The 13651-nt window shown below is 45.3% G+C and overlaps 1 protein-coding gene across 4 annotated transcripts in view; it reads left to right on the top strand.

The window, feature by feature from the left end:
- Nucleotides 1-13651, top strand: part of LOC133243936 (ATP-binding cassette sub-family C member 4-like) — a 590639-nt gene that overhangs the window by 202283 nt on the left and 374705 nt on the right. For 2 of the 4 annotated variants that reach the window (XM_061410643.1, XM_061410644.1), the window contains exons 2-4: nucleotides 4137-4247; nucleotides 4793-4913; nucleotides 5717-5944. The exons of 1 other annotated variant lie outside the window; for it this stretch is intronic. In XM_061410643.1, the coding sequence (XP_061266627.1) occupies nucleotides 4137-4247; nucleotides 4793-4913; nucleotides 5717-5944 (460 nt within the window). The remainder of the gene's footprint in view (nucleotides 1-4136; nucleotides 4248-4792; nucleotides 4914-5716; nucleotides 5945-13651) is intronic. One more of the 4 variants, XM_061410638.1, reaches the window with a different exon arrangement.

Genomic DNA, 13651 nt, shown 5'->3' with positions numbered 1-13651 from the left:
TTTTTATTTTTCTCTGTAACTTCCTCCTTTGAGCTGGAGACTCAGACAAAAGCAGGAAGTGCAAGTGAAAGAGTTAGTCACTCAGTTGTGTCCAACTCTTTGTGACCCCATGGACTGTAGCCTACCAGGCTCTTCTCTCCATGGGATTCTCCAGGCAAGAATACTAGAGTGGATAGCTAAAATAAGTATGATTGTCACCTGCCTGAAATCCCTTCTCACACCTGGGTAAAGACCAGATAAAACTAATGATGCAGTTGGGGGTACATAGACCAAAGAGCAGGAGAAGGAAAATAATTGTAAGGGGTCCTAAGAATGGCAGAAACCCAGGAAGCTGAGATTGCCCTTTTGATAATGTCTCAAGTTTGTTCAGTCAGGGCCCTTTTTGTTCTGAGTATTTGAACAAGTGACTTTCTCTTCATTGAATTTTTATTGGAGTACAGTAGACTTCCAATGTTGTGTTACTTTCTGCTGTACAGTAAAGTGAATCTCTTATACATGTACACATACATATACACACTCTTTTTTATATTATTTTCCTATGTAGGTCATTACAGAGTATAGAATAGAGTTCTCTGTGCTGTACAAGTAGGTCCTACTTAGCTATATGTTTTATATGTTATAGTGTGTATATGTCAATCCCAGTGTCCCAATTTATCCCTCCTCTCACCCCCTGGTAACCACAGGTTTTTTTTTTTTTTCCTACATCTGTGACTCTAAGTCTATTTTTTAAAGAGTTCATTTATAGCCTTTACTTACATTCCACATATAAGTGATATCATATGGTATTTGTCCTTCTCTGTCTGCAAGCAGCCTTCTCTAACAGTCAGGTTGCATCTATTTGACCACTCATGTTAACGTAGAAACAACAGGAAATAGTTGCAAGGGCACAAACTCCTCCTTGATCAGCCAGCAAGTAAATAGGAGCTATGCAGTGGTCAAGTGTCATGCGGACCAGAAGCCCAGAGAAGATGTCATCTTTCTAAAGTTAGAGCTGGGTTCTTTAGTTGCCCAGGCCAATGTTCAGGTGCTTTTTTTTTTTTTTTTTAAATAATTTTGGCTTTATAAATTGCTTCTCGTGCTAGGCTCACCAAGGATGCTACAAGGGCGACAACTCCTTCCATTACCAGTCCAGTCCAGCTCCCTCCTGACTAGATGAATGGCTCCATTTAGATGGGAGGTGGGGTGAGTGTAATTAAAATCTGAATGTGACCTGGATCGGGTTGTGCACCTTATATAGCCCAGTATCCACTAGTAGAGTTCTCTTGGAGACAGTTGATGGCCCAACGTGGGTGGTCCTTGCCCCAGGGGCCTCGGGGCCCCTCAGGGGCACACTGTCTTTGGGTTTTCTTGAGTCATGTTTAGACTAACGGTGGTGCCCTTCCATCCAGGATACTGCCTCCATAGACCAGACCCCTCCAGGTCTGGTATGATCCTGTTCCCAGAGCCCTTGGGCATGGTCTGTATCTAGAGTCAGCCATGCCTGGAGGTGGAGGGCTCGTCAGAAAGATTGGTTGGGCCCCAAGAAAACAGTGATTTGACTAACACATACACCTTTGCTGGGGTGGGGTGGCAATGGGTGTAACCTTGATATCCCTGGGCAGAAGCCTGGGCATAAAGGAACTGAACTGTAGGTTGGTGATGTTGTTAGCTGTTAGTGGAGTTTCCTGGAAGTATAGGGGGTATATTTATTCCCTGATCGAGGCTGAAGGTGGCAGACCCCACTTCTGCTGCTGCTGCTAAGTCGCTTCAGTCGTGTCCGACTCTGTGCGACCCCATAGACAGCAGCCCACCAGGCTCCCCTGTCCCTGGGATTCTCCAGGCAAGAACACTGGAGTGGGTTGCCATTTCCTTCTCCAATGCATGAAAGTGAAAAGTGAAAGTGAAGTCGCTCAGTCGTGTCCAACTCCTAGCGACCCCATGGACTGCAGCCTACCAGGCTCCTCTGTCCTTGGGATTCTCCAGGCAAGAGTACTAGAGTGGGGTGCCATTGCCTTCTCCGGACAGACCCCACAGTCAGTAAAATTTCAGCCCTTATGAAAGTCTTGTGTTACATTTGAAAAGAAATTAATCTGCCAGGAAGTGATAATGAAACGTGAAACCTGAGTTCTATTCACAGAGCCAAGGAATGAATTCCGGGAACTCGGAAACACACAGGCAAAGTTTATTTTAGAAGACAGAGATACAAAGTCCTCAGCATAGACACTGAGAGGGGGTGAAGAGCCCCCAAAAGGCAAGGATTATAGCAGTTTTATATCTTTTAGTATTGACCTGTATGTTTTTGGTTGACTCATGACTTTAATATACACAATTTTTGACCAATTAATTTAAACGTCACAATGTCCAGTTTGTCAATTTTATGGCTTTCTTGGATCCCCCAGTTTCTCAGTTTCTCTAGACATTGCAACGCCATCCCTCGACCCTTTCTCAAGACCCCAGACCATTATTTAGGGACCAAATGTATGTTTTAAGAGCTAGTGGTCTTCTTGGAGTTAGGGCTTTTATTTTTTTTTCCCCTTGATAAACTGGACAGCAGTTAGTGATTGTCTTGTCCTGGGTCTGAATGCTTTATGACCTTCCAGACCAGGGAGGCATTCCTCTGAATGACTGGAAATTGGAACAAAGAGTGAGATGCCTACTTGAGAAGAGAAAAATTGAAATTAAAAAAGGGATTAAAAATTGAAATTAAAAGAAGTCTTACACTGTCTAGCAATTTCTGCTTTAATTATAGGGAGGACGATAAGAAAAATCAACATATGAAGTTTAGTTGGAAAGATGTTACTTATCTTTAGGACATCTTCAGAAGGTCAGGGTCAGAAAGAGGCTCTTGTGAGGGGAGTCTGACAGGGCTGTAAGGAGGTCAGAGTCCAGAGCCTGTTGGACTCAGTGTGTTGTATTGTAACGTGATCCCCTGCAAAATTTCGTTTGTGTTATTAGTTGAACTAAGGAGGTCTTGGGTTGTGCTTCCCTGGTGGCTCAGAGGTTAAAGCATCTGCCTACAATGCGGGAGACCTGGGTTTGATCCCTGAGTTGGAAAGATTCCCTGGAGAAGGAAATGGCAACCCACTCCAGTATTCTTGCCTGGACAATCACATGGACAGAGGCTACAATCCACAGGGTCGCAAAGAGTTGGACACGACTGAGCGACTTCACTTTCACTTTCAAGGAGGTCTTGAGACCACAAGGTCGCATCTTATGTGAATATGACTGGAGGCATTCTTGAGTCTGGTGGGCTTCCCTGGTGGCTCAGTGGTAAAGAATCCACCTGCCATTGCAGGAGACACAGGTTCGATCCCTGAGCCAAGAAGATCCTCTGGAGGAGGAAATGGCAACCCACTCCAATATCCTTGCCTGGGAAATCTCATGAACAGAGGAGCCTGGAGGGCCGCAATCCATGGGGTCACAAAACCAGTCAGACACGACTTAGCCACTAAACAACAACAGCAAAATCCTTAAGTCTAATACAGTTCAGAAAATTTAAGTGCTTGGTAATACAGGAACACATCTACAGCCTTATCCACAATGGCCATTCAGCTCTATTCTGTGCTCCCGAACCAAGGGAACTGTATTTTGATTTCTAAATGTATTTTTCTTAATAATTAAAGTAGGTGTACAATGTATGTTCAGTAGAACACAAACAGGGTATTTTAGTTAAGTTATATTGTGTGTAAGCCAGAGTGACTTGCTGCTAAGTCACTTCAGTCGTGTCTGACTCTGTGCGACACCATAGACGGCAGCCCACCAGGCTCCCCCATCCCTGGGATTCTCCAGGCAAGATCACTGGAGTGGGTTGCCATTTCCTTCTCCAATGCATGAAAGTGAAAAGTTAAAGTGAAGTCGCTCAGTCGTGTCCGACCCTCAGCGATCCCATGGACTGCAGCCTTCCAGGCTCCTCCGTCCATGGGATTTTCCAGGCAAGAGTACTGGAGTGGGGTGCCATTGCCTTCTCCACCAGAGTGACTTACCGACACCCTAATATGTGTGTTTATATGTTTGTAAGCATATGTCTAATTTTCTCCCTACCTGTTTGTATATTTAAAATGTAGTTTTTAAAAAAACAATATCCATGAATGTAGGATAATAATTAGACAAAGATGTGTAATTTGGATATATGTCACTTTCCTTTTAATTTTTAACAGGTGGCTAAACCCCTTGTTTAAAATTGGTCACAAACGGAAATTAGAAGCAAATGACATGTACTCAGCGCTTCCAGAAGATCGCTCCCAGCACCTCGGAGAAGAGCTGCAAGGGTGAGCCCAGGCAGGAGGGAGAAGGGGAGGGAGAGTGAGAATTTCCACGTGTGGCTAAAGGTGTGGCCAGAGTTTTGCCTTCCTCTGGGCTCTTCTGAGCCTCCTTCCTTGACACTGAACCCTCACCCCTTCACACTGACCCCAGGCTTAGCCCACTTTGGAGGTTGGGGGAGCCTGTATTCCCTGTGTGAGTGGACGTGGAGGGAGCCCACAGCCATGGCCCTGGAGACCTAGCTCTGTCCCAAGAGGTGGGGTCCCTGGAGAACAGTGTCTGCCCTTATGAACTGCTCATGACCTGTGAGTTCAGCAAAGCTTAGCAGGAACTTGTTTCTAGAATCTGGGACTTTTCTCTGAAGACCTGGTCTGGTGCTTTTCCTGGTGCTTCAGTGTCTGCACTGCTCATCTTTCGGGACCCTGCGAGCAGTTAGCCAGCATCTATGGGCAGCCACGGAGCGCCCTGAAGTGAAGGCTTGTCCTCTGCTCTGTCCCTCCCCTGTTTTCCTGCGGCAGGGCTGTTCCTCACTGTGCTTTGTCTCTCTTCGCAGGTACTGGGATCAAGAAGTGTTGAGAGCCCAGAAAGATGTGCGGGAGCCTTCTTTAATGAAAGCGATCGTAAAGTGCTACGGGAAATCCTACTTAGTTTTGGGAATGTTAACATTTCTTGAGGTAAAAGCTTTTCCATACAGTGCTTTGCGTTTCAGTGTACGTGGGTCAGTCCTGAGATGGATGGACTGAGGCGGGGCGAGGACAGTGGTTTAAGGTCTAAGGGTAAATCTCATCTAGGAATCATGATGTAGATCAGCGGTTGCATTTCTCTTTAGAACAGACAGGTGCTTAAAAGACTTGACCTCTGGGGATTAATGATCAAAACATAGTGTAATGGAAAGATAGCACCGGAAAGGAAAGATATTTTATACCATGTTAGGATGTTCTTGGTGCTCAGTATAAATGCTGAGTGATCCTGGACCAAAAGAATATCTTACAACCTCAGGGAATATGTGTCCTATGATTTGGAGGAAGTAAACTTCAGAGGTCAGAGATGAGAAGATGGCAACAAATGTAACAGATTCCAAAACAAAGGCCAGAAGCAGAGTTTTAATAAAGCATTCGGACAGTAATTTGAAGTAGAGGATTTATGTGGCAACAACAGAACTATGTTCAGCAACATGGAACTGAACATTATTTTTCATACAAAGTTAAAAGCACATTATATTTCTTTCCTGACCACTTGCCCAGTCCCCATCTCTTTGAGAGAGACAAGCTTCATCATAATTATTTCATCTGATTGATGACTGTCATTTATAACTTTATTGCTGCTTCTGTCTCGGGTATTCCTTTGGGAAAGGTGTATGGATTCATTACATATTCTAATGTATTGCCTGTAGATTGTAAGATAAAGTCAAACACATATCTTCTGATACTTTTTAAATTGACCTGCCCTTATACTTAGAAATGTCTCTTAATAGTAGGCTTCCCTGGTGCTCAGAAGAATCTGCCTGCAATGCAGGAGATCCATGTTCAGTCCCTGGGTCAGGAAGATACCCTGGAGAAGGAAATGGCAATCCACTCCAGTATTTTTTCCTGAAGAATTCCATGAACAGAGGATCCTGGCATGCTCCAGTTCAGGGGATCGCAAAGAGTTGGACACGACTGAGCAACTATTACTCACTCAAACTTGGAGTCCAGTCCAGAATAATGTAAGACATTTTACAGGTGCTCAGCAAGTAATTGTTGACTTTTCCAGGTCACATCTCATAAATGCTTTCTAAGAAAGGATCATCCTGTTCCTGTGGAACAGAACCTGGGGCCTTGCATCTGGGCTGGAGCTGCCAGAGCACCCAAGAGCTCTTCTCTGGGATGTCCCTGGCACACCCTTCCCTAGGGTGCCCCCTCCCCATAGGCCAGGTCATCCAGGCCAGACCCCTACGTGGGAGGAGCTTCAACTTCACCATGAATTCTGTGCACCCTCCATGCTGGTTTCCGTCCTGGCTGTGGGGGTGGTTTGCTGGTTGAAGGGGGATCTTGGTAGCCTGGCATTGGCAGAGGGTGGAGGAGAGGATGTGCAGGGAAAACTAAAGACAGAAAGCTGTGAACTCAGTAACCTCCATGACCCTGAAGATCCTGGGTCAAGATCCCCCAGAGGACAGTCCACCTGGGGACACAGTGCCGTCAGCCCCCTGTTCTGGCTGAGCCTGCTGGGGGTCTGCTGCAGGCCCCCCTGGGTGGCTCGTGCTCTCCATGGTCCCTTAGCGCTGCCTTAGGGGCACGGGCGGCGTGTGAGTGTGTGAGGGCAGGAGGGATGGAAGATGCAGCTGCTGTAAAAGGGGTGTTTTAGGTGGAGAAGGTGGTGAGCTGTCCTCAGTCCATCGTGTTGGGGGTGAGGTGGGTGGGCCAGGTGGTTTACAGGCGGGTGGCATGGCTCTTGTTTAAAGGCTGTACTGTGCTGAAGGGCACTGCAAGCAGTGGGCAGCTGGGCAGCTGAAGTCCACCCCACACAACTGGAGAGAGAGAATCTGTCAGCTCCCAGGTGACTGGATGGTCCTGGGGGATGGAGTTCTCATTGATGATAGAAGTGGATTGGGCATTGTGCCAGAGGGTGGGACAGGTATGTGGGGCAGGATGCCACCTTAGAGAGGGCAATGACCATCTAGCTACTGCAGTGCCTTGTGAAGGGCAGGGGGTGGGAGAGGGAGCAGGAGCCCGTCAGGCTGCCCCAGCCCTTCTTTGTCCTGTGTGCAGCTGTCCCAGTCATGGAATTTCCACATAGTCACAGTAAGTCTGTTTGAAATACACAGGTGGCGAGCTGGTGTGGCCTGTTTGTGCAGGATTTCCTGACCTCACACAGCAGAGCTCTCATGAATTCTGCTTGTCTGGAAACCCTGGGGCCTTGGTGTCTGCCTGTGGCTCATGCCAGGTGCCTGGTTGGATGAGTGGTCTCCAGGTTTAATGTCTGATCATATCCTGGAGCAGGTCTTTCTCTGCTGTCCCTGGTTCTCTAGTTTCTCTTTGGTACTGGATGCTAAAGAAGCTTAAAGTCAAGTGGGTCTCAAAGCATAGCCCATGTGGCTGGGTTTGAACTGAGCTGCTGGTTTTTCTTGCTGTCCTGGGCTGTTGGCTCCTTGGGTGGGATCACTAAGCCTTGGATGGATTCCATCCTAATATGAGCTTTGGTTCTTGGCTACGGCAGCTCATGGGAGAAGCAGACATAGAGGGAGAGGCTGCAGGATCTGGAGTTCTTCCTGAGAGCAAATCTGCCCTGCTGTGGTGCTGGGAGTGTTGGTTTCAACACTGGTTCCAGCCCCTGGAATACATCCTACTGAAAGTGAAAGTGTTAGTTGCTCAGTCATGTCCTACTCTTTAGTACCCCATGGACTGTAGCCTGCCAGGCTCCTCTGCCCATGGAATTCTCCAGGCAATAATACTGGAGTGGGTTGCTTCTCCAGGGGATCTTCTTGACCCGGGTATCAAACCCGGGTTTCCTGAATTAGAGGCAGACTGTTTACCATCTGAGCCACCTGAGGGTCCAGAAAGGTCCCTGGGGGCTGCACAAGGTGCAACTGGTAAAGCCCTCATCCCTTTTTTAGGAGACTGGTCGTTGGGTGGTCATGGTGGAGAAGTGGGGAGTAGAGGACCTTGAATGTAGGGGCTCATCTGTGTGGTAGTACTGCTAGTACTAGTAGCAGTACTACTTATTTAAATAACTGATTTTATGAAGCAACTTCCCATGTTGTGATCTATCTGTGCTGCTTGTTGGTCTTTGTATTTTAGACAGTGGAAAATGTAAACTCAACCCAGAAGTCTGTAAAACACAAACGTGTTTCCTTGGTGACCTCCAGCCCTCTTTCAATTCCTTGGGTGCACAGCATGCCCCGTGGATCATCCATGGTCCCAAGCAGTGTATTCCTTCCACCCACAGCACGAGCAGGGCCTCCCAGGTACTCCCGGCGGCACCAGTGGGAAAAAACAGGATGACGCCAGTAGGGTGAGGCTTTTAGGTTTCAGGATTTTGAGATTCAAAAACCTCTGTCCTATGAGAAGTGAGGAGTATCTCTACTCCTCAGAGAAACAAGTACCAGGCTGTGGAGCACTTGCCAGTCACCCCTAATTAGAACAGAACAGCCGGAGCGCTCCCAGCACCCCTGGCCCCTGTGTGCACCTCCACGGGTACTGAGGGTGGAGAGGACAGGTCTCTGCCTGCCTGGGGCCCTCAGGGTGGAGAGGAGGAGCCTGAAGCCTCTGCCTGGGCCTGAGTCACAGAGACCACCTCCCCAAGTCATTAGCACTTCTCTCTGAGAGGTGAGGTCTCCATTGCTGCTGTGTAAGTGGGGTGACCTCAGAGAGCCAGAGTGGGTTCACCCAGTCCCTTCCTCTGAGAGGGGAGGAGTGGCTGGGAATTATGTCCTCTTGCCAGAACCCTAAGAAGTGGCCTGGTCTTGTCTGGTCACTTGTCCTTTGTCCACTTTACTGATGGTCTCTGGTCCAGGTGGAGGTTGGGAAGCACATGTTTGTGTAAATCTTCACTTTGGAGCTCAGCTGATGGGCAGGAAGTAAACAGAATCCTCTGTTTCCCACAGTGGGCTTTATGCCTCAACTCACAGCTTTTTCCCCAGGAGCTGAGTGGTCTTTGCATTTATTTCCAATCCTTTCTTCCATGTGTCCCTCACTTTGCTCAACCCAGGAGTCTGGAAAGTGTCTGTTGGTGGCAAAGACACTGTGGGCTGACAGCAACCACTGAGGACCACACAGCAAGGGAGAGAAGGAGGGGGCCTTGAGCCAAGTGGACGGGGACCTGCAGAGCAGACCTGCTGCGCGCCCTGCTAGTTCCTGAGAGCATCGTGTTAGCCCTTAGGTGTCAGTAATAGCCACCGTGATGACCTTGAGTTGCAAATGAGGGTGATGCTTTTCAATCCATTTTCTTTTCTTTTTCTAAGTATATGTAAGATTTTATTGCAAAATTAAAAGAATTTTTTTAATTGAAGTATGATTGGCTTACAAAGTTTTATTAGTTTCTGGTATACATCATTAGTGATTTAATATTTGATGTAGTACATAGTACTTTTAGTTACCAACTGTCACCATAAAAACTTCAGTTCAATTCAGTCACTCAGTTGTGTCCGACTTTTTGCAACCCCATGAACTGCAGCATGTGAGGCCTCCCTGTCTATCACCAACTCCCAGAGTTCACCCAAACTCATGTCCATCAAGTTGGTGATGCCATCCAGCCATCTCATCCTCTGTCGTCCCCTTCTCCTCCTGCCCATAATCTATCCCAGCATCAGTCTTTTCCAGTGAGTCAACTCTTCGCATGAGGTGGCCAAAGTATGGGAGATTCAGCTTCAGCATCAGTCCTTCCAAAGAACACCTAGGACTGATCTCCTTTAGAATGGACTGGTTGGATCTCCTTGCAGTCCAAGGGACTCTCAAGAGTCTTCTCCAACACCACAGTTCAAAAGCATCAATTATTCGGCACTCAGCTTTCTTCACAGTCCAACTCTCACATCCATACATGACTACTGGAAAAACCATAGCCTTGACTAGATGGACCTTTGTTGACAAAGTAATGTCTCTGCTTTTTAATATGCCTTCTAGGTTGGACATAACCTTCCTTCCAAATAAGCATCTTTTAATTTCATGGCTGCAGTCACCATCTGCAGTGATTTTGGAGCCCCCAAAAAGTAAAGTCTGACACTGTTTCCACTGTTTCCCCATCTATTTCCCATGAAGTGAGGGGACCGGATGCCATGATCTTAGTCTTCTGAATGTTGAGCTTTAAGCCAACTTTTTCACTCTCCTCTTTAACTTTCATCAAGAGGCTCTTTAGTTGTTCTTCACTTTCTGCCATAAGGGTGATGTCATCTGCGTATCTGAGGTTATTGATATTTCTCCCGGCAATCTTGATTCCAGCTTGTGTTTCTTCCAGCCCAGCATTTCTCATGATGTACTCTGCATATAAGTTAAATAAGCAGGATGACAATATACAGCCTTGACGTACTCCTTTTCCAATTTGGAACCAGTCTGTTGTTCCATGTCCAGTTATAACTGTTGCTTCTTGACCTGTGTATGGGTTTCTCAAGAGGCAGGTCAGGTGGTCTGGTATTCCCGTCTCTTTCAGAATTTTCCACAGTTTATTGTTATTGTTCTTGCATGTCTCTTTTCTCCCATCATCTATTCTCTTTGTCCAATGTCTAAGCCCAATTCTCAATGATATCAACATAATTATTCATTTGTTGTACCTTATAAAGTGACTTCTGAAAGCAATCAAATATTTTTATTTTCTTTTGGAGATATACTATGTTCATTTGGGTGTATCATGCAGAGAATGTGTTTTCAAATTATTTTGTTTCAAATCACTTTTGATAGTTCTTTTTTGTATGGGTTTGCAAAACAAAACAGAATGGGTTTATATATTTAGGTACTTTTATGTAATTTTACTCTAAAATTTTAGGAATTGCTTTTTAAAAATTTAGTTATTTTATAATTATAATTCTGTATAATGTTTTCATGATTCCAAAATCAAGAAAAGGTTACTTAAAGAAGTCTGATATCATTGTTAGCTCTATTCTAATTCTTCTTCTCCTTTTATAGATAACTTTCCAGGCTAATTTTGACTCATCTTTTTATTAATGTTTCTTAAATATAGTTTTTTTCTGAACATTTTATTTTTCCAACTGTGCAGAATGAACATTTTCAATTTTAATACTGTAATCTCTGGACTTTTCTGGAAGCATGAAATGTGCAATGGAACTCTGGTAAAAAGTCTTTGTGATCATTGTAATTCCTTGTAATTCCTGCAGATTAGGTCTGCAGCCATTCCAGGCTCAGATGCCATGACAGTGCGAGAGTGGAGGTTAGCAAATACTTACATGCGGTTAGTTTCCGCATCCAGAATCTACAGGGAGAACCTTCTCCACCCTAATCAGTTGAACCTAAACCAGTTTCTGGAGGCTGGGTCTTGGGTGTCAGAGTACACCAGTCCCCTCCCAGGTGATGCTTAGGTGTGGTCAGGATGAAGACCAGTGTGTAAGAGATGAGTGAAGGCTAGTATGTCTGGAATCCTGATGGTTATGATTTCCGCAGGTTCACTGCTTTTCCTCCTTGTCTTTGGTTTTTCTCAACTCTACATTTTGTCACCTTTCACCCACTTCTAAAGATTCTGTCTATTGGTTTTTTCTTACAAGCCCATTCTTTTCTGCTTATATGTCTCAGTCAAGCGTTTGGTAAAACTTTGATAGTTTGTTTCTATTTTTGTGTTTTTTTCCCCATGAATGAGATATGGGGAAGTTGTGTGAGAAATGTTTCAAGTGCATTAAGGTGGAGAAGGAATTCTACCCACTCAGAAGTTCTAGCATCTAAGCTAACCCTGCAAGAAGTTAGCCTAAGAAGCAAAAGGTGGGACCCACTGTCAGGTGCTTTCCTGAGGCTGAATACCAAGGACTCTACCACTAAATGTCTGCCTTGAGCTTCCCTGGCAGTTTACTGGTTAAGACTCCATGTCCCCAGTGCAGATGCCAGGGTTTTGTTTTTTTTTTTTTGGTGTTGTTGTTGTTGTTGTTGTTTAATTTTATTTTATTTTTAAACTTTACAAAATTGTATTAGTTTTGCCAAATATCGAAATGAATTTTAACTTATTTATTTTAATTGGAGACTAATTGCTTTACAATATTGTGGTGGTTTTGCCAAACATCAACATGAATCAGCCATGGGTGTACATGTGTTCTCCCATCCAGAATCCCCCTCCTACCCCTCCTACCTTCCTCCCTACCCCATCACTCTGGCTTGTCCCAGAGCACCAGCTTTGAGTGCTCTGCTTCATGAATCAACTTGCACTGGTCATCTGTTTTACATATGGTAATATATATGTTTCAATGCTATGCTCCCATATCATCCTGCCCTCTCCTTTTCCCACATAGACCAAAAGTCTCTTCTTTACATCTGTATATCTTTTGCTGTCTTGCATATAGGGTTGATGTTACTGTCTTTCTAAATTCCATATATATGCATTAATATACTGTACTGGTATTTCTCTTTCTGACTTACTTCATTCTGTATAATAGGCCCCAGTTTCATCCACCTCATTAGAACTGACACAAACACATTCTTTTTTTTTTTCTCTCTCTACATTTTTTTATTTTATTTTATTTTTAAACTTTACATAATTGTATTAGTTTTGCCAAATATCAAAATGAATCCGCCACAGGTATACATGTGTTCCCCATCCTGAACCCTCCTCCCTCCTCCCTCCCCATACCATCCCTCTGGGTCGTCCCAGTGCACTAGCCCCAAGCATCCAGTTGAAACACATTCTTTTTTATAGCTGAGTAATATTCTGTTGTGGATATATACCACAACTTCCTTATCCATTCATCTGCCAATGGACATCTAGGTTGCTTCCATGTCTAGCTATCGTAAACAGTGCTGTAATGAATATTGGGGGTACATGTATCTCTTCCAATTCTGGCTTCCTCAGTGTATATATACAGCAGTGGTATTGGTGGGTCATATGGCAATTCTATTTCCAGTTTTTTTAAGGAATCTCCACACTGTTCTCCATAGTAGATGCCAAGGTTTTTGATCCCTGGTCAGGGAACTAAGATTCTGCATGCCACATTGTATGCCCCAAATAAAAAGTCTGCCTCAGAGACTCAGACTCTCAGATAATCCTGAATAATGGATGTGGTGGTATTAAATTCAGTTCTTTTAAAGATCCTTTATGATTTCAGATTTGTGAAGAATTCTTGTGAATGAATAAAACTATACGCTCAATTGGTTTGTGGAAAGAATATACATGTGGTCATAGATTGATGTCGAAGGGAAAGGGTTTAAGGGGGCAGTGTTTGACCCTGTTCCTGCTTATCAAGGGGATGCTACCCAGCGTCCGAGGTCAGGGCTGGCAGCCGAGAGTGCCAGGCTGCGACAGTGCAGGAGCAGCTGAGAGGAGCTACCCCATGCACGAGGCCAGGGGCAGCGGCTGGGAGGAGCAGCCCCACGTCCAAGGAGCAGTGGCTGCATGGGCACAGGAGGGCCTAGAGGAGCTATTCCACATTCAAGGTCAGGAGGGGCAGCGGTGAGGAGATACCCCTTGTCCAAGATAAGGAGCAGTGGCTGCACTTTACTGGAGCCACTGTGAAGAGATACTCCATGTCCAAAGTAAAGGAAACCCAAGTAAGATGGTAGGTATTGCAAGAGGGCATCAGAGGGCAGACACACTGAAACCATAATCACAGAAAACTAGTCAATCTAATCACACTAAGACCACAGCCTTGCCTAACTCAATGAAACTAAACCATGCCCATGGGGCCACCCAAGACAGGCGGGTCATGGTGGAGAGGTCTGACAGAATGTGGTCCACTGGAGAAGGGAATGGCAAACCACTTCAGTATTCTTGCCTTGAGAACCCCATGAAC

The sequence above is a fragment of the Bos javanicus genome, unplaced genomic scaffold, assembly GCF_032452875.1.
Source record: "Bos javanicus breed banteng unplaced genomic scaffold, ARS-OSU_banteng_1.0 tig00001600_1, whole genome shotgun sequence".
In the NCBI taxonomy this organism is placed as follows: Eukaryota; Metazoa; Chordata; class Mammalia; order Artiodactyla; family Bovidae; genus Bos; species Bos javanicus.
The sequence above is the reverse complement of the archived record's forward strand: the minus strand, read 5'-3'. Positions and strand labels throughout refer to the sequence as shown.